The 20858-nt window shown below is 45.6% G+C and overlaps 1 protein-coding gene across 1 annotated transcript; it reads left to right on the top strand.

Moving 5' to 3' along the window:
- Positions 1-317: 317 nt before the first annotated feature.
- Positions 318-19991, top strand: LOC117044302 (solute carrier family 22 member 7-like). Its single transcript, XM_033144921.1, has 10 exons — positions 318-789; positions 5506-5609; positions 6377-6531; positions 8680-8848; positions 12959-13082; positions 15572-15687; positions 15784-15998; positions 16742-16850; positions 18228-18434; positions 19820-19991. Exons 1-10 carry the CDS (start codon positions 412-414, stop codon positions 19887-19889), a joined length of 1647 nt encoding a protein of 548 aa, XP_033000812.1. The 5' UTR covers positions 318-411; the 3' UTR covers positions 19890-19991.
- The last annotated feature ends 867 nt before the right edge of the window (positions 19992-20858 follow it).

Genomic DNA, 20858 nt, shown 5'->3' with positions numbered 1-20858 from the left:
TGGCCGGAGAAGGTCTGTGAGCTGTGATTCTGTCCTCAACATTTGCTGATACGCATTGACTAAAGTTTAACTTTGGGGGCAAGAAGTGGTGGATAACCATAATATATTTAATTTCTAGCCTGCTTCCTTGCAGCAGCACTAAAGGTTACTCGTCAACTGCTAAGAGTTGTTGTGTTAAACATTCTCCTGCTCCATAGCACTGCCCTCGCCATTTCCCTGGGACAGAGAAAGAGAAAGGTGCCTTGGCTCAGCCCCTACCGGTGAGGGCCAGATGCATGATCGGCATCTCAAAGTCCACACGGATGACAGCATGAAAAGCCATGGCTTCCTGCTCTCGTGGAGCAGAAGAGTTGTAGGGGATCCCTCTTGCGGCACCTTGACCCCTACGGGCAAGCAAGGGCCTTGGCAGAGATGAATTTCGAAGACCTCTTGTGCGAGGCTGGAGGCTTTGGCAAATTCCAGATCCTCACTTTGCTCCTGCTCTGCCTCCCGAGGCTCTTCCTCCCTCTGCATTTCCTCCTGCATAACTTCCTGGCGGCCACCCCGGCTCATCGCTGCGCCATCCTGCATCAGGACCGCTTTGCCAACCTCACCGAGGCAGAGGTGCTGCTCGTCAGCATCCCGAGGGATTCGGAAGAAGCCTTCAGCTCCTGTGAGATGTTTTCGGAGCCTCAGTTCCACCTCCTGCTCAACTCCTCTCAAGAGCCGACCAATGCCACATCTGTCCAGAGCTGCCAGAATGGGTGGGTTTATAATCGGTCCCAGTTCACTTCCACCATAACTACCCAGGTAAGCCCAGCATCTTCCTGTAAGTTTTGGGACCATCTGAAAGAGCAAATTATTATTAGTAGCAGTAGTACCCCGCCCATCTGGCTAGGGCCCCCAAGCCACTCTGGGCAGCTCCCAACAAATATTAAAATACATTTAAATGTCACAGATTAAAAACTTCCCCAAATAAGTGCAAAAGAATGGGCTCTTTTGGAATTGAGCACAGAGAAATATATACTTGGCCATAAAGCTCACTGGGTGACCTTCGTCCCATTACTGCCTGGTCTCAGTCTAATCTACTTCACAGGGTTCTTGTGGGGGACCATGAAGACCACCTTGAGCTCCCTGGAGAAAAATGCAATAAATCAATGCAATAAATAAATACATTACAGTTGTCACTCTCCCTTTCTCTGCCACTTTGAGAGTGCTCTGGGCAATGAGCGTATGTTTCTTAGGGGATTATTTGTTTACTATTGATCACCATGATCATTATTTATTTCCTTTATCAGTTGCTTTATACATTATTAAAAAATCATAGAATCATAGAGTTGGAAGAGACCACAAGGGCCATCCAGTCCAACCCCCTGCCAGGCAGGAAACACCATCAAAGCATTCCTGACAGATGGCTGTCAAGCCTCCGCTTAAAGACCTCCAAAGAAGGAGACTCCACCACACTCCTTGGCAGCAAATTCCACTGTCAAACAGCTCTTACTGTCAGGAAGTTCTTCCTAATGTTTAGGTGGAATCTTCTTTCTTGTAGTTTGAATCCATTGCCCCGTGTCCGCTTCTCTGGAGCAGCAGAAAACAACCTTTCTCCCTCCTTTATATGACATCCTTTTATATATTTGAACATGGCTATCATATCACCCCTTAACCTTCTCTTCTTTAGTAATCAAAGTGACTAAATCATAATAAATAAAAGCAATTTAAAACTAGGGGAAATGTAACACAGTGGTCAATACAAAATGCTCATCCGGTAAAATATCAATAAGAACAAGTCCTCCTCACTCACTAAAGCAGTGGTTCTCGGACTTTCCCCCCTGGGCCACACTTTCAGAATAAAAATTTGGTCGCACCACAATGGTTTTATTTATTGATAAGAAGTACAGTGGTACCTCGGGTTAAGTACTTAATTCGTTCCGGAGGTCCGTTCTTAACCTGAAGACCACTTTAGCTAATGGGACCTCCTCCTGCCGCTGCGCTGCCAGAGCACGATTTCTGTTCTTGAGTGGAGTTCTTAACCTGAAGCATACTTAACCCGAGGTACCACTCTACATTGGAAAACGAAAATAAACTTGCAGCAGTGCTTGTTTTGAAACATAGAACACAACTACTTTATAATATGATCATTGGGGCATCCAGAAAGTATAAAATAATGCAAGATATGGATCTTTCCCAAAATAGTAATACTGATTGTCCTTGAATCTTCCTGCCACACTGGCCACCCTCTCCTGCCACACCACTGTGGCATGCCACACACCCTTTGAAAACCACTGCACTAAAAGATGAACACCAATGAAGGAGGCAACTTAATTCCCAAAGGACAGAGAAAACCAAGTGGTCTTAGCTTGGTGCCTAATGACTGTCATCAAGATGTATATAGACCTATCTCCTACGAATTTATCTCTGTAACCCATCCAAGCCAGGGGCCCTCTGCCCTTCTGTGACCACAGCTCTCAACTGAGCCAAATGGACAACGCTTTGAAGACTTTGGCTGAAGACTCTATAAGAACAGCATTCAAACATTGCTTCTGCAGCAGTAAATCTTTCAATAGGTGCAGCAGCCCTGTCTCTATAGCTGCCTCTGCTTTCCATAAGAGTAGCCTCTTCAGTTAAAGGGGCCCAGTCTGCATTAGCAGTTCACTCCAGCAGAACAGGGGAGACTCCGGCTGCACCTGAGCCAAAGGAAGGCAATGCAACAACCTCTAGTCAAAGGGATCCTGGCAACAGGAGCTCTTCTTGCAGCAGTCCCTGGCAGCATCCCCTGAAGAAGGAGAGTCAGGCCCTGGGGTCATGACCTCATCCCTGCAGCAATCATTACTGACATCCACATTTCTCAGCACATTAACTTGGTGCTATGTCACCCCGGAACACCTCAGCTAACCCTTGAAGCTGTTCGAGCGTTAATGATTGATCGTTAGATGACAAAATTCTATCCTGGCATCTAGATTCAGGTAGGTAGCCGTGTTGGTCTGACGCAGTCAAAATAAATAAATAAATAAATAAATAAATAAATAAATAAATAAATAAATAAATATTGTCCAGCAGCACCTAAGAGACCAACTAAGTTTGTTTTTGGTATATACTGGACAATTTTTCTTATTTTTTAATAAATTTCTAGTAGTTCACCTGCAACATAGGAAGTCCAAGGGAAAGAATAACAAAGAGAACAAAGGAACGTTCTCAATGATGTAATCCTGGTCGACTGTGCCCTTACTCGTGGAGTAAGTCCCATTGAGTTCATTAGTGCTTACTTCCAGGGAAGTGGGTGTAGCCTGATTGCAGCTTATTTTATTTATTTATTTATTTATTTATTTATTTATTATTACAGCGGTACTTCAGGTTACAGACGCTTCAGGTTACAGACTCCGCTAACCCAGAAATAATACCTCGGGTTAAGAACTTTACCTCAGGATGAGAACAGAAATCGCGCAGCGGCGACACAGCAGCAGCAGGAGACCCCATTAGCTAAAGTGGTACCTCAGGTTAAGAACAGTTTCAGGTTAAGAACGGACCTCCAGAACGAATTAAGTTCTTAACCTGAGGTACCACTGTATTATTATTATTATTATTATTATTATTATTATTATTATTAAAAATTATTGGTTTTTAAACAAATACAAATACAATAACCCTTCAACACTTATCCAGCAGTACAACTGATGGTGTTTGTTTTATTCATTGTCTCTAGACATAACACTTGCACATTCAACATTCAAACATATTACTTAATGTAACCCCTCCACTGAGAAAATAGAGCAGTTGGTATAAGAATATTATTATTGTTATTTTAATGTTTTTATTCTCCCCTTCCTTTTATGGATCTAACTGTGACGTTTTGAAGTGCAAACCATATAATAGTGACACTTGCTTTTAAGCTCAGGAATTTATTGGCTTCTAATTTCTTCGGGACTGAGGAATCTGGATCCTGACAGAACGACTTACTAAAATTATACGGTGATGCCGCAGGATTTAGCTGGTGCCGAATATGGCCATCAGGTTGCTGGGGGGGGGGAGTAATCAGGGTATACAACAGCCATTCTGTACCAGTAATACTGGTTGTTACCAGTGTCATAGGCTCAATTTAAAGGAATGGCAGTTATTTTTGTTAGCCCTAAGCAGATTCCGCCTCTATTAAGCTGCCCATACTCTGAGACTGGGCACAGAGGCCCTGCATACAGGTGTGCCATAAATATCCATTAATTCAGTGGGGAAAAGAGGCAGGGCCTTTTCAGTTGTGGCCTCATTGCTGTGGAACATCCGCCTGCAGAGTGTTCATTTCTCTCTCCTGCTGTGTTCAAACGGGCCTTAAAGACCAGGCTAATTCAAGCTGCTTTCAACTGAAGGAAGTTGTCAGTCTTTAATTTGAAGTGCTGCTACTGCTGTTTTGATCAATAATATTGTGGTGGATGTTTTCATCCATTCCACACCCACCCACCGGTTTAAATTGTTTTTATGATTGTAATTGTAAAAAGAAGAAGAAGAAGAAGAAGAAGAAGAAGAAGAAGAAGAGGAGGAGGAGTTTGGATTTGATATCCCGCTTTATCACTACCCAAAGGAGTCTCAAAGCGGCTAACATTCTCCTTTCCAGGCCTTTAGCCCTGTAAGATTGTATAACAACTCCTTAGAAAGTGACAACAAATCTCATACTTCATTATACTTGTTAGAGAATTTGCGGCCCTTTAGTTGATTATAAACTCCAAGCTTCACTGTGGTTACGAGGGAGTTGAAAATTAACTGCAATTCAATTAATACACTTGCCACCTTTAGCTGCCATTCAAAGGCATCCCTAAAGAAAGATACTCACATATTTAAAACGTTCAAAATTGAATTTATACTTAAGAATGAAGTACATGCAGTTGACACCTGGGTAGTCGTAGCTCTAGCTTATTTGGTAGATATTATTTAACTGGGAAAGTCCTGATTTGAATCAACTTGATAGATTGAACCTGCACCTTTATTGCAGTGTTCAGAATGCATCATTCAAATGCCTCAGTGGGAAGCTATATGTGTCCGAACTCAAAATATAAAGAGGTAAAAGAGTTTCCCCTGATTGCCACTGAATTATTATTATTATTATTATTATTAATAATAATACTTCATTAGCTTAATACTCTTGGCAGCTTCCAACAGAATATAAAAACACATTAAAGCATCAAACATTAAAAACTTCCCTATACAGGGCATAGATTTAATAGGTTGTTTCCCCCACATCCCATCCCATTGGCCTGGCTTGCAGGGGCTGATGGGAGTTGTAGTTCAGCAACGTCTGGAGAGCCAAAGATTCCACACACCTGGCATGGCCAATTCAGTATCGCTCTTCCATACTGTACCTAATGTAGTTAGGGGAATTGCTGCAGTGTTGATTAATAAAGCAGATTTATTTGAAATTAACCCTGTGTTTATGTTGCCTGTGTATTTAAGGCACGCAGGAGTCCTGCTGGGGGGAAATGGTGGCAACCCTGAGTCAAGCTTCCTGTAGGTATTCTAAATGCTGCTCTGGGTCCTTTGTTCCAGTGGGACTTGGTCTGTCAGCAAAAAGAGCTGAATCACGCCACAGCAACCTTCTTCTTCATTGGCGTCATGCTTGGAGCTCTGATTTTTGGCTACATGTCGGACAGGTAATTTTCTCACGCTTCCTCCTTATTGAAACCTTTCGTTCACATGACAAACACCTTTACCTGCCCAATTTGATTGCCACACTTTATGGCAGTCTTCCCTAACAGGATACCTTCCAGATATTTGGACTCCCATCAGTCCCAACCAGCATGACCAGGGATGATGGGACTTGTAGTCCATCAACATCTGGATAGCATCTGGATAGCATCAGGTGAGGGAAGTTCTGGTCTCCAGAACTTCCCATAAGTGAGAAAGGGCAGGGTTGGCATACTAGGAATTTAGGAAGGAGTCTTTATTCTCAACCAAACCACTCATTATTATATCATAGAATTGTAGAGTTGGAAGAGACCATGAGGGTCATCTAGTCCAACCCTCTGCAATGCAGGAATCTTTTGCCCAAGGTGGGGCTCAAACCCACGGACCTGAGATCAATAGTCTGATGCTCTACTAGCTGAGCTATCCCTTAAAATGATTAAGATCTTCTTGTCCTTAAACGTTTCAAATACGTTTTTTATTTTATTTTGTAATTTGTATCGCTTTGCTGCTTTGTCGTTTGTTGCCCTGGGGTCCTTTGCAAAGGAAGGGAAGTCTAGAACCTTAAACAATACAAAATAAGAACAACAGCTCCTCTGTATTTTCCACACTGAGTCGCAATGACTCTGCAGGCTGTCAGGAGAGAGAGCCAAGTACCCTTGTGGCACAGGACAGGAATGCGAGCTTGCAATGGTCTCCTTTGCCGTTAACATTTTTCTCTGTGGTGTTGTGGCAGGTTCGGCAGGAAGACCATGCTCCTGGTGTCCTATCTGTGCACTCTGATTTGTGGGATGGTGAGTTCTGCGTCTGTTACATACACTATGCTGGCGGTCATGCGGACCCTGACAGGGATGTCTATCTGTGGCCTCTCTCTCATCGTAGTGCCTCTGGGTAAGAATAACAATAATAAGAAGAAATCAGCTGTCAACCCTCCCTGCTGTTCCCCACTGCTATATACATAGCTGTCAACCCCCCGTGCTGTTTCCCAATGCTATAATAAGGGGATTTCCTGCAAAAAAGGGAAAGGTTGATAGATAATAATAATAATAATAATAATAATAATAATAATAATAATAATAATTTATTTATACCCCGCCCATCTGGCTGGGTTTCCCCAGCCACTCTGAGCGGCTTCCAACAGAATATTAAAATAAAATGATCTATTAAACATTAAAAGCTTCCCTAAACGGGGCTGCCTTCAGATGTCTTCTAAAAGTCTGGTACCAGTAGTTGTTTTTCTCTTTGACATCTGGTAGGTGGGCGTTCCACAGGGTGGGGGCCACTACCGAGAAGGCCCTCTGCCTGGTTCCCTGTAACAAGAGTTTCAAGGCTGAGAAGCTGTAGCCGTAGAGCTGGGAACCTTGGTGGAAGATATGTGCAGGAATCAAGTATATCCCAAATGCCCATGATTTCACCATGTAAGCTTGTAATTCTGGGTTCTAGCACAGAACTGGGTGTGTTAGGGAATCTCTGTGCCCAGTGCTCTGTGCCCAGTGCAACCAAACTAGTTGCACTCCCCTAAATCGGCCTCTTGTCAGTTGTGAGGTCAGGGGTAAAAGGACTCAGTTCTATTGCCTATGAAAACAACATTCTGGGCCAGAGGCAACATGTTCCTTGATCCTGTGTCTGCCCCCTCAGCTACTATATTCTGCCTGCTTCCAGTTGGTGGACCTCAGTGTATATGCAGAGAGAGAGAGAGAGAGAGAGAGAGAGAGAGAGAGAGAGAGAGAGTGGTGGACCTACATTTTTGAAACGCGAGCTGTTATTGGGTCCCCTTAACAACCAACGAGGTCTGGGTATCCACAGTTATCTTCTCTGATATGGTTGCTGCGTAACAGATCGCCACACCTTTACAACTGTTACAACATCTGTGCTACTGACTCTCAAACTTGTTGAAATATATATAACAATCAATCAATTTGAGTTGCACAACTCAAATTGGGTCTACTGGACCCACATTTGTTAAGCGATGTGGACTAAAGTCCTCTAGGATTAAGGGCCCTGAAACTTAAGCTTCATTAGGTTCATAGTAGATGTGCATCTATCTATCTATCTATCTATCTATCTATCTATCTATCTATCTATCTATCATCTATCTATCATCTATCTATCCCTCCCTCCCTCCCTCCCTCCCTCCCTCCCTCCCTCCCTCCCTCCCTCCCTCCCTCCCTCTCTATCTATCTATCTATCTATCTATCTATCTATCTATCTATCTATCTATCTAATTATTCCCTTCATAGAGACGTCTTACTTCCTGAAAATGTAAAATTGAACCATTGTGAAAATGTATTTCTTTTGCCCAAAATAAACTGTCACCAACCTTAAAATCACAAAACGCCTGGAGAGATAAATGGGGCCGAAATGGTAAGAGTGCTGGAGCCAGTCATACTTGTAAGCGGGGGGCACTTTGCAAATTGGGCACCTCTGTCCCATTTGGTCTATATTGTATTCGGCTCTCCCCTGTATTACGGATCAACACTGCACATGTAGTGGGCACCAACAGAGCTGTCCTTGCAGCTGCTATGTGCACCGCAAGGTTCAAGTCCTTAAAAAGAGGCTAGCTTAGAAGCGGTGCAAAAACCAGTCTCCACCAGAAAGCAAAGACACTGCAGCTGACTTGGGCTCTTTTATTGAGCATTGCTGCTTCACTCCAAACATAGGCGATGGTTAGATGAAGTTACAGGTGGGTAGCCGTGTTGGTCTGCCATAGTTGAAACAAAATAGAAGATTCTTTCCAGTAGCACCTTAGAGACCAGCTGAGTTTGTTCTTGGTATGAGCTTTCGTGTGCATGCACACTTCTTCAGATACCTCTTCATTAATTATCTGAAGAAGTGTGCATGCACACGAAAGCTCATACCAAGAACAAACTCAGCTGGTCTCTAAGGTGCTACTGGAAAGAATCTTCTATTTTGGTTAGATGAAGGTTTGCAAACAATGGGTCTGGGCAGCAAGATCTAGGTCTGTTCTGTTTGGGCTCTCACAATCAAGTGTACGTAGGTGTGTCTGTTTGTGTGCTAAACTCCATTTCTACATTCCAGGCATGGAATGGGTAGACATCCAGCACCGCACCGTTTCTGGGATCATCACCAGCATCTTCTGGAGCTTGGGGAATATGCTTCTCGCTCTGATCGCTTACGTGGTGCGAGACTGGCGTTGGCTGCTCTTTGCTGCTACTTTGCCATGTGCAGTGGGCCTGGTCTCTGTGTGGTGGGTGAAACTAACCCTGCATGATGGCTTGTGGTTCTTCCTTTCCTCAAGGGCATCTTCTTCACAGAACCAGCTGGAAACCTAGCTAGGCACACCGGCTTCTAGCAGACTTCTAGGGCTACTATAGATGCTTTGTTCAGTTGGCTGGTTGCAACTGTCTGTTTTGTTTTTAGCACTTTTATAGGTTTGTTTTCATTTGCAACCTGCTCTGGGCTTGTGGGCCCCTCCAGACATCGTTTTTCATTGTGCGTTCATTATGATTTGCGCTCAATACTATTTGAGCCTGCAAAAGTCTTGGGGCAGGCCTACGGCATCAGTTCCATTCAGTGCATATCCCATAGCTTCCTGCAGAACTTTTCATGCCACAAGTGCTCTGGGTAATTTTTGTTGTTCTACAATCTGGCCTTATCCAGACTTGCCTTTTGCTACTCTCTTTCCAGGCAGAGACCTGTGCTTTAATGCTCCTTGTCCAAACAGAGGTGTGCCCCCCCCCATTTTTTTGCCCCAAGCATTCCCCACGAAAACCCACTTTTTAAAGCTGAACCAGAGCAAACACCAATTTGGCTTTTCTGCAGATTGACGTTTGCACCGATTGGACTTTAAAGAGAGGGTTTTAGTGGAGAAATTAAAAACAAAGAAGCTCGGACATGGAGATTTATATTGTGGACCATACCTGCAGGGGCGGAGGAAGGGGTGTGTGGTGGGGGCGGTGCGCCCCAGGCGTCACCACTGAGGAGGGTGACAAAATGCCGGGTGGCACCCACCGCAGGGCCTGCGGTGCGTCCAAGCCACGCATCTCTCCTGGGAAAGATGCGGTGGCTTGGGCGCATGCAGAATCCGCGCTGCCCAAACGGTCCGCCTGCTGCCTCCCCAGCTGTAGGGCAGCTGAGTGGGAGAAGGCAGGCAGACTCCGGACGCCCTGCGGTACGCCCCGCCCCTATGGGTGGCTTGCCCCACCCCTGGGTGCGCCGCCCCAGGCACCCGAGCGTCTTCCTCTGCCGCTGCATGCATGGAAAGAGTGGAAGAAAGGTCAGTTTGGATAAGCCATCTGGATAGCAATAGGATCATGGAATTGTGGTGTTGGGAGGGCCACCAAGGGTCATCTAACCGAACATCATTCATGGTTTATCAGGAATGAGGCATTTGCTAGTGTATGCTGCCTGGTTACTGCCACATTGTTCCTCCTTTGGCGTAAGCAGCTTCAGCAAACCAGGAAACCCTGGTTTCCTATTAACAGCTCAACCTGTTGTTCTTGGCATCCATCTGTCTTGAGAGAAAATGGAGTGTGCCTCAAGGGGTGAAGTCATACTGCTGCGTTAGCAGCACTGAAGTGACCTCTTCGGGGCCCAAGCCTGGGCAGTGTGTATAGAGGTCATGGGCTGCCCAGACGACAAGACCCCCTCTTGGCCTTGCTGGTGTGGTCCAAAGGAAAGCAGAGCAATATGTTTGGCACCAGCCTTGGCTGCAGGAGTTGCCCGAAGGAGGCGTACAAGGCAACATCCAATTCTTCACATGCACCCCAAAAGTGTACATATATTTATACAAGGGGAAAGTGTGTTCACACAAAATCATAATTATGTTTGGGGGAAATGGCTTGTAAAAATGTGTGTTATGCACAACTGGGTAGAAAATGTGAATATTAGAAGGAAATATGTGATTTCTGGCGGATTTTTGTGTACAGTGTGTGGATTTTATACAGAAATGATGTGCACTGAATTTGGGATTAGCAAAATGAGAAAGCAGAAGGGGAAAGTTTAACCATCTCAATTGCGAAGAAATGGGTAGCGTGTTAATGCTCATGATTTTTAATTAACTTCCCCACCAGAATTACGTTAGGTAACAGTGGCTGCGTGCACAACATACATTTATAGCATCCCTGCAAAGGATTCTGGGAACTGTAGTTTGCTAAGGTGTTTGAGACTGCAGCTCTGTTCAGGGTAAACTACGGTCCCCAGGATACTTTGGGGCCAGGAATGTGCTTTAAATGTGTGGTATTCATGCAGCCAGTGCCTGCAAAGAGGACATCAAGGGGTCTCGCCTCTTTGACTCGTGCACTTTGCATCCAACACAGACACCAGTACACATTAAAAGAAGGGTGTCAGTCTATGTTAATCTGTGTCCAGCACGTTTGATATAAAGTGAAATGAGCCACCCGACACCTGGAGCCAAATGTCGAATCCACACGCACCGGCATCTTGTATAAGCGGCGCACAGCAGTAATAGTTCACCAAGTTGTTTCTTCGCCAAGAGCTGAATGTTCAGGCTGAACTAGAACCTGAGTGACAGGCAGCGAGATGGTATGTTTCAGAATCCCACCTCCCCACTCCTAGAACTGAGAAACTAACAATTACCATACCTCCTCAGGCTGCTTACATGTTTTGGGCTCACAAGATTCTGGGAGCTTTCAAGCGCAAACCACACATTATTTGCCAAGGTGTGTGGCTTGTCCCCCCCCCTTTTTTGTGAAAAGCATACTTAGGAAGCTATAACCTTGGTCTACTGGAGGTGCCCTAGGCCCCACGTTCAAGGTGTTGGTACTAACATATAAAGCCCTATGGAGCTGAGGAAAATTTTACTTGAGAGACCACCTTATGCCTCCACTGGCGAGAGCCAGTGTGGTGTAGTGGTTAAGAGTTGTAGACTCGTTATCTGGGGAACCGGGTTCGCGTCTCCACTCCTCCACATGCAGCTGCTGGGTGACCTTGGGCTAGTCACACTTCTTTGAAGTCTCTCAGCCCCACTCACCTCACAGAGTGTTTGTTGTGGGGGAGGAAGGGAAAGGAGAATGTTAGCCGCTTTGAGACTCCTTCGGGTAGTGAAAAGCGGGATATCAAATCCAAACTCTTCTTCCTCTACTGCCCACTATATGCCTCAATAAGATCCAGGCTTCTCCCTCTAATCCCGCCGACTATCGCCAGGGACGATGACCGCATGAAATATCTACTGGTGGATGCCAACCCCTTGGTTTCACGTGGAGTGGCCATCTACATATTACAGGCCCTGAAACTCAGGACCACCTTTTTGGCCAACTTCCCTTAGCCTTAGTCTTATGTATATTCCCAACATGGACACTGTCGTCACACCCGCTAGTGCTTTTTATTTTATTTGTTTTAACCTGTACGATTTTACTTCCAATTGTTTTAACTGTATCTGTTGTATTCTCTGCATAATCGTGTCAGGCTACTGCCTGGTCTTTTACTATGTGCTATGGCCATAGGGCTAATGCAATAAATAAATTGATGGATACGCCTGATAAACCCAGCAGATCACTGTGGAATAGCATTCCTGTCGAGATACAAAAGGTGCCCAATACCTGCACTTTCCAGAAGCGATTGAAGATGTTTTTTTGTTCTGACAGCTGGATAAATGGGCCTTTGCCACATGTGTCCACTTGTTAAGGTTTTAGACTTGTTTTTAAATGTATTTGATTTTTTGTGTGTTGTTAAGCGTTTTTAATTATGTGTAAATTACCTTGAGATGGCAGTTTAGAAGATGATTAATGGAACCGTCTCCCTCAGGAGATTGTGGACTCTCCTTCCTTGGAGGTTTTTAAGCAGAGGTGAGGTGGTGGTCTGTCATGGATAGATAGATAGATATTTATTATTACGGCCATTGGCCCATCATGCACGATTTTTCAAACAACATATGTATACTTAGCCTTTCTACTTAGAACTTCATGGATGCTTCAGCTGAGATTTCTGCACTGCAAGCGGTCGGGCTAGATGACTCTTGGGGTCCTTTCCAAGTCTACCATTCTAGGATTATAATAAATCAATGGTAATAATAATAAGACTAATAAATCAGCTAACCCTAAGCAGAGCCTTACTCCCTTCACAGAGCTACAATTCCAGAGTGGTTTAACAACTGATCCCCTTTCCCATGGAACTCTGGGAACTGTAGCTCTGTGAAGGGAAATATTGGTCTCCTAACAACTCTCAACACACTTAACTATCTATCGTTCCCAGGATTCTTTGGGGGGAAGCCACGGCCATTTAAAGTGGAATTATACTGCTTTCAAAGTATTGCGTGACGTGGCCTTAGGGGTTTTCAAAATAAGCTGGAGGATGTGAGCCACGTACCAGACAACCTGATTATTTTCTCTTTTAACAGGTGGCTCCCAGAATCTGCCAGGTGGTTGCTGGCCAAGGGGAAGCTGAAGGAAGCTCGCGGGCATTTGCAAGCTTGTGCCAAAATGAATGGACGAAAGGAGTTTGCTGCCAAGATAAACCTTGAGGTGAGATGGGGCAGGGCTTTTATTTATTTTTCCATCCGGAACTCACCGGAACTCTGTGTTGGGCGCCATTGCCATTCTAAGAGAACAAGGGAGGTGTTTATGAAGAGTTCCGGAACCCCCTTTTCTAGAAAAATAGCACTGAGTAGGGGCATCGGGAACTAATAATGAAGAGACGTGATTGGAGAACACACACCCCTATACCACCAAGTGCAACTGCCATGGAAAATGCCACAGACTGCAACATGGAACAGCGGTGAGGGCTGCCTGCCCAGTGTCTGTTTTTCGGATAAAGCAAATCATGATGTATGTGCAGGGGCGTACGAAGGGGGGCGGGGCGGGCCGCTCCGGGTTCCATAATGGAGGGGGTGGCAAATTATCAAGGAACATTTGGGGGGGATTTTGAATTTTTTAATTCTATTTTTATTTTATTTTATTTTTATTTTTAAAAAGGCTGCTCCGAAGGTCTTATCTTACTATACTAGGGATTATATAACTATATATGAAATTTCATGCATATCGGTTAATATCTTGACCCTCCTCCACCAAAATAGCTGTTCACTTGGCTGTTTTCCTGTGTCATGAAGGCTGAAATTTCAGTTCAGAGAACACTTACTGTTCCCAACCCTAACCCTGTGGAAAGCCATCTAATTAGACTTTACTTTGATTTTGAGATGTTTTTAGGAGGTAATTTAATTATTGTTTGATTTTTATACCAATGTTATGTATCTGATGTTAGCCACCCTGAGCCCGACTTTGGCCGGGGAGGGTGGGATATAAATAAAAGTTTTTATTATTATTATTACTTGTTATTATTCCTTTGTAAGAAAATATGAAATAACATAAAACCATTTTTGCGGGGAGGGGGAATCAATGGGGGGGGTTTGACAAGAAAATTTCCGCACCAGGTACCACCTGACCTTCCCATGCCTCTGGGGGGGGGGCGACAAATTTTTTTTTGCCCCCAGGTACCAATTTACCTTGCTACGCCCCTGTGTATGTGCGTGAACGCACTATGCGAAAATCACGATGCAGGAAAAACCATGAAGCCAGCCCAGGCTTCTGCATAGCACCATCCTTATTTCAGCCATCCTGATAATACCAGTATATCATAATGTTTAGCTAGCATGTATTTTAATGTTTGGTGGAAGCCACCCAGAGTGGCTGGGGAGACCCGGCCAGATGGGCGGGGTACAAATAATAAATTATTATTATTATTAGCAATTTATCGCGATGTTGAAAACCAGACATCGTAGGGTTGCTACAAAGTTGTTCAGCCTTGCTTTGCACCCACATTTTTCACCTTCACCCTAATTCTCAGGGTGCCTCCTCCCTCCCTTTTTCGATGCATTAGGGTCCATTTGTAATTTTTTATCCTACAAGGCTGAATGACGTTTTCTTACATTTGTACCTTATACTATCAATGCAGACTCTGTTGGTTTTTAAGTATTGTCAGCAAACCCCCCTCCCCACGGCAGGCAGCATCCCAGGAACGTTTGCAGTACAGGGAACTCACCCCGTTGTTCACCAGCTCCTCATCCCCCTCCTCAGGAGGAAGCGACCATTCCTCCAGTGGAGAGGAGGAGTTGGAGGCAGGAAGTCGGCGCAGGGGCTCTGACGGGATCGCAGACCTTAGCACCAAGGGGGAAGCGGGGAACAGGGACAGTTTCCCGCGCCCCGAGTTCGCAGACAGGAAAGACGTGGAAGGGGGAGGCGGGGGTTCAGGATCCCGCACCTCTTTTGCTGGACAAAGAACCGGAAGGGTTCATTCCCAGTCTCTGCAGAGGGATGAGATGGACGTTTGAACTTTTGCTCCACTGTAAATATCTGCACAATAAAGAACTTAGTTTTAGAAGTTCTGCTTTCAGCTGATTTCTCATGAGCAACCACTGAATGTCCTTACAAGTATGTACATATTACGAGCTGCCTTATGGGTGGGTGCCTTTGTGGGTAAAAAGGTAGGGGTAAACCATTATAAATAAAACAAACACCGAGCAATTAAAACCTGTTTAAAAATTGAAAATCCTGCTACAGAAACTGTTCGAGCCAAAGAGCTGAAGAATATGAATAATATCTGACATTTGTGTGCTCTCTCTCTCATATATATATATATATATATATATATATATATATATATGTGGAGCTTTCTAACCCAGTTTTGTTTCTGTTTTTACTAGTGGGGGGGGGGACAAGAGACAATTCCCCACTGAGTTGTCTGCTGTCGCTCATAGTGAATTCTGATAATTTGTGTGTGTGTCAGTGGAAGATTTCTTCATGCCTAATTGCACCCCATGTGCTACAACAGCCCCAGAAAACCCCCCACTGGATAGCAATTAGGCATGGAGCAGGGGGAACCCCACTGGTTACAATGGAAAGCTTTTTCCCAAGCCTAATAGCCGCAGGGGCGCAGCCAGGATGGGAGGCAGTGGACCAAATGGTCTACCAGGAGGAAGTCCTCCACTCCTGAACTGACTTCAGCTTCCCTTCTTCAGATGCTGAGCAAGACAGCCGCCGTGGTAGAGCAGAAGCTAGGTGGGAATTATTCTTACGTGAGCATCTTCCGAACACCAGTGCTGAGGAAAATCTCCTTTTGCATGGGGGCCGTGTGGTGAGACACCTCTTTCTCTCTTCCTCCTCTCCTCACTCCTCCCTGGGCCTGAGTCTGAGGTTCCTCTGGCCACCTCTTTATCTGGCTCCCCTTCAGGTTTGGCGTGGCCTTTTCCTACTATGGCATGAGCTTGAACATCAGTGGCTTCGGCCTGAGCATGTACATGACGCAGTTTGTCTTTGGGGCCATTGAGATCCCTGCCAAACTCATCGTGTACCTGGTGGTGAATCGATTTGGACGGAAGCAGAGCCAGGCCTGGTCACTCATCCTAGCCGGGTTGTGCATAGGAGTCAACATTGCCGTCCCAAGGTGTAAGTAGCTTTGCTTTATTCTTATTGCCTCTTGTTCTTGTTTTCCTTTTAAAACGTTGTTCAAGCCAAGAAAATGGATGCGAATGATCGTGCTGCAGCTTCCCTGTCCTTCTGCGCGGGCTCAGAAAGAATGGCTGGGAAGCTGCCCCCCTTGCTTCTCAAGACTCCTAGGAAGCTGCCTCACTCTGCCTACCGATAGGGCCGTCCCCGAATTGCTATCCTGCCATTGCCAGGCGGCCAAGTTGTGTTTGCGGTTACATGGGGGAGCAGGGGGACAGCCCTGCTGCCTGGCCTAGCAAATGCAGTCTCTATGTTGCAAGCAGATTGCTTCGCTAAATCAAATTCTGAGCATTCATGTTATGGCATGAAACTCCAACCCTCACCCCTCCGAGCTGTCCACGGCACAATCTGTACTGGATTGGCTTTCATTTGCCATTCCTAGCTCATGGATGGCACGGCCAGCTTTGGCATCTTTATTGAGGGTGAGAGTACTGAATTCAGGTCCTGCATCCTCCTGACCAGATGATGGGTATCGAGGTCAGGTCAGAGTTGCTAGCGCAGCTGTGCCATCAGGGACATCAACAAAGCAGTGGCTTTTCAGGATCCATTACAACGTCGCAGGAGGTGCTTGCGAAAGCATGGCAACATGCTCAGGATTGTAGGCACTGATTTTTCCTGTTGCACATGCAAACGTTTTCCTTGTAGTAGCTCCTCTCACCTTTTCCAACTGCTTCTCCTCCCAGCACTGGGGATTTTGCGTTCTGTGGTTGCCATCATAGGCAAAGGATTCTCTGAAGCTGCTTTCACCACCGTCTTCTTGTATTCCTCGGAACTCTACCCCACTGTCCTCAGGTAAGGAGGAGCTCCTGTCTTAGCTCATAGATAACTCCGCTGGAAGCCTGTGCATGGCCGTGGCGTGGTGTTGGACCTTCTTATGCATGCCCCTCCATTCTTCAGGCTGTGCAAACCCCAAATAAATACAGTCCAATCATTGGCTTTTCTAAAACGATTTACCAAAAATTACAGCTGCGATGTTCAATTGATTTATTCAGGGATAGCCAATGTGGTGAGTGAGTTGAGGGGACCAGAGTGTTACACAATATTCCAAGTGTGGTCGGACCATAGATTTGTATTATGCTATTATGAAGCAGCCACATCAGGAAGAATTGGACATATGTGTGCAACAGGAGCAGGAAACCGAATTATATATACAGTGGTACCTCGGGTTACAAATGCTTCAGGTTACAGACTCTGCTAACCTGGAAGTAGTACCTCGGGTTAAGAACTTTACCTCAGAATGAGAACAGAAATCGTTCGGCCGCAACATGAGGCCCCATTAGCTAAAGTGGTACCTCAGGTTAAGAACGGACCTCTGGAACAAATTAAGTTCTTAACCAGAGGTACCACTGTTTATATAAAATGTTTAAATAATTAGGTTTGATCTGTTAAAATTTGGAAAACTAAGAAAATTAAAAATTTAAATTAAATAGATACCATATTGGCCTGAATATAAGCTACACTATTCCCCCAAATTCCTTATATTCGCGACCTTAAGCTGCTGGCAAAGCAGCATGGCTCACCCCACCCCAGGAAGCAGCTTGGGAGCACGGGGCTCCCAAGCCTCCCCCAAGCTGCCGAATTTTAAAGGTGTGGCTTATTTGCAGGTACAGCTTATATTCGGGCCAATACGGTATTATGCCATTATGATATCAGCAGTTCTATTTTCAATATGGCACTAAGCTAGCAAGACTTACAGTAGACATTTACAAGTCACCTCAGCCCTTATTAATATTATCATTCGTAATTGAATTTGTTAGTTGCTTTCTCTTGCCCATGGCAACCCAAAGAGACTTACAACCAAACACACAAATGCATGGGAGAAGCTGGGTGGGTTCCGGGGGCAGGGGAGAGATCTGTCATCACAACCATCCCCCTTTCCTACCCACCTGGATTCACATTCTGGGTTCCAGCTCCAAAAAGAGCCAGCAGCCTCCCAAGGAACATAGTGAGGGGATGCCACTGCTGCTGCTAAAGTGAGGCACCATGTGAGACAAGCCGCCAAAGAGAGGCCGCCCCGGGCGCCATTTTGCCAACGGTCTCTTCCAGTTGTCCTTAGGCACCCCAGCAACCGATAAGCTGAGAATGGGATCATCCACCCGAGACATCCCATGCCCAGCATATCCTTGCAGGACTCGAGCCTTAAGGAATGCCTCTCTGCTTTGCTTCCAGGCAGAATGGGCAAGGGTACTGCGCCTTCATGGCACGCCTGGGTGGCTCGGTGGCTCCTCTCGTCTTCATGCTGGACAGCCTGTGGAAGCTTCTGCCCCAAGTGATCTACTGCATCATGGCTGTACTCTGCGGCTCGGCAGCCTTCTTCCTCCCTGAGACGTTAAACACGGAGCTTCCGGAGACTGTAGAGGATGTTGAAAAGCAAAGGTGAGAGCCGGGGAGAGGCAGAGAGGCAGGAAGTGGTGGTGGAGGACTGGCTGAAAATATACTCTTCAGCATTTCTCTGATGAAAGTAGGCACACCCTATTCAATAATAATAATAATAATAATAATAATAATAATAATAATAATACCCATCCCATCTGACAGGGTTCCCCCAGCCACTCTGGGCGACTTCCAACATACAGTTGTACAGTCGTACCTCGGGTTACGTATGCTCCGGGTTACGTACTTTTCGGGTTATGAACTCCGGTAACCCGGAAGCGCAACCTGGAGTGCACGTGGTGCGCAGATGTGCAGAAACAATCTGTGCCGTTCGCACATGCGCAAACCGCTACTTCTGGGTTTTTCGCGCGCTTGTTTGGGTTGCATACTTTTCGGGTTACAAACTGTAACCCGGAACCAATTACGTACGCAACCCGGGGTACCACTGTGCCTTGGATCTTAAACGCCTTGGCTCCCGAGCAAATCAGCTCCCGAACGATTGAAACCTGGAAGTGAGTGTTCTGGTTTTCAAACGTTCTTTTGGAAGCTGAACATCTGATGGGGTTTCTACAGCTTCCGATTGGCTGCAAGAGCTTCCTGCAGCCAACCAGAAGCCGCACTTTGGTTTCTGAATGTTTTGGAAGTCGAACGGACTTCCGGAACGGATTCCATTCGACTTCCAAGGTACGGCTGTATATAAAAACATAATAAAATGATGACACATGTCCTTCGGTGAAAGCCCACTACTGTTGAGCTCCAACACCATCTGGCAATTTTATCAGTAGTAACAATACAAACCTTTTGAATGGTATGTGGTCTATCAGACTCTTTCCTACTCTGGCATGACCACAGAATGAATATTAGAAGTTGTATTTCTTGTTACTTCCTGCAGCATAAAGAATGCTGACACCCATGGCATGCCCCTCCAACATTTCTCCGGTGAAAATCGGGACATCCTATTCAACATCAACAACAAATTTAATATCTATACCCCACCCATCTGACTGGGTTCCCCCAGCCACTCTGGGTAGCTTCCAACATATATATAATAAAACATTAGGCATTAAAAACTTCCCTATGCAGGGCTGCCACCTTCAGATGTCTTATAAAGGTTGTATAGTTACTTATCTCCTTGGACTGGGGGTCGCATAACTCCATACCCTCCAACAGAGAAAATAAGAGACACCCTAAGGAAAAGCGAGACGTTCCGAGATCGCATCAGAAACCAGGACGGTTTCTGTAAATCCAGAACTGTCCCTGGAAAATAGGGACACTTGGAGGGTTTGTGAAAACTAACTGGTGGGAGACCCTGCTCCATTCATGCTAATGCACCAGCCTCCACTTCTCAGCAAACAGCACCGATCTTTTTCTTTGTTGTTTCCCTGTAGCTCAGAAAGGGAGAAACACCTGCGTGGGAAGGTGTCTGAAGTCGTGCCTCTGCAGTCGTTACAGAAGTGACCTGCTGAGGGGTTGATGCAGCTAGCAATGGGGGACTTGGGGCTTGCAGAAGAGATGATCAAAGGCGACATGTGTGCAGGCTTAGATTTTATAATGCAAAATAAAGTGAAGGGTGCAACCTGCTTTGATGTCATTCCTCAACGTGGAGGTGAGTGGTTGGTGAGATCGCTTATTTCCAGATCTTGCTCTGGGCTGTTTAATTCATTCGTGGTTTGACTGGAGTGCTGGCAGTTACAAGCAGGGCTCAGGAGGACATTCCCTAGCAGACCATTGCTGGTGTTGTCATTTGCACAACAAAAAGGGCATAGCACTAGATTTTCTTGAGCAGCAAAGGGAACCTGGGATCGCAGAGGCAGGAAGCAACCATCCTCTCCCAGGTCAGTTCTCTTCCTTCTTAATAGCCACACGCATCAAACATCATGATTGGAAAAACAGCAGACGCCTCACCTGTACAGTACAGAAATGTGGCTCAAATGCACATATTTTGCAAGTAATCATTCCCTTCCTAACCACCCTGCCAAAATGAGAGGTCAGCATCTGCTGTGGCTTTGGCCTGAAAGAAAGGGGTAAGTTGTTGCAAAGATGTGGGCTTCAATATAGCTTGGATTTCACCAGACTATTATTTATTAGATTTGCATACCACGCTTCATCCATAGATCTCAGGGCGGTTCACGTTGTTGTTGTTGTTGTTGTTGTTGTTGTTGTTTTGTTAAAAACCAAAAACAGCACAATCTATAGGATTTAGCCATATGCCAGTATATACTCTAGATCCAGCCACCTGTCTGAGCCTCTTGGGCTTGCCAATCAGAAGGCCGGCGGTTCGAATCCCCACAACGGGGTGAGCTCCCATTGCTCTGTCCCAGCTTCTGCCAACATAGCAGTTTGAAAGCACTCCAAAAAGTGAAAGTAGATCAATAGATACTGCTGTGGCGGGAAGGTAAACGGCATTTCCGTGCGCTCTGGTTTCTG

Source organism: Lacerta agilis, chromosome 3, assembly GCF_009819535.1.
Source record: "Lacerta agilis isolate rLacAgi1 chromosome 3, rLacAgi1.pri, whole genome shotgun sequence".
In the NCBI taxonomy this organism is placed as follows: Eukaryota; Metazoa; Chordata; class Lepidosauria; order Squamata; family Lacertidae; genus Lacerta; species Lacerta agilis.
This window is presented reverse-complemented; position numbering and strand designations above follow the sequence as displayed.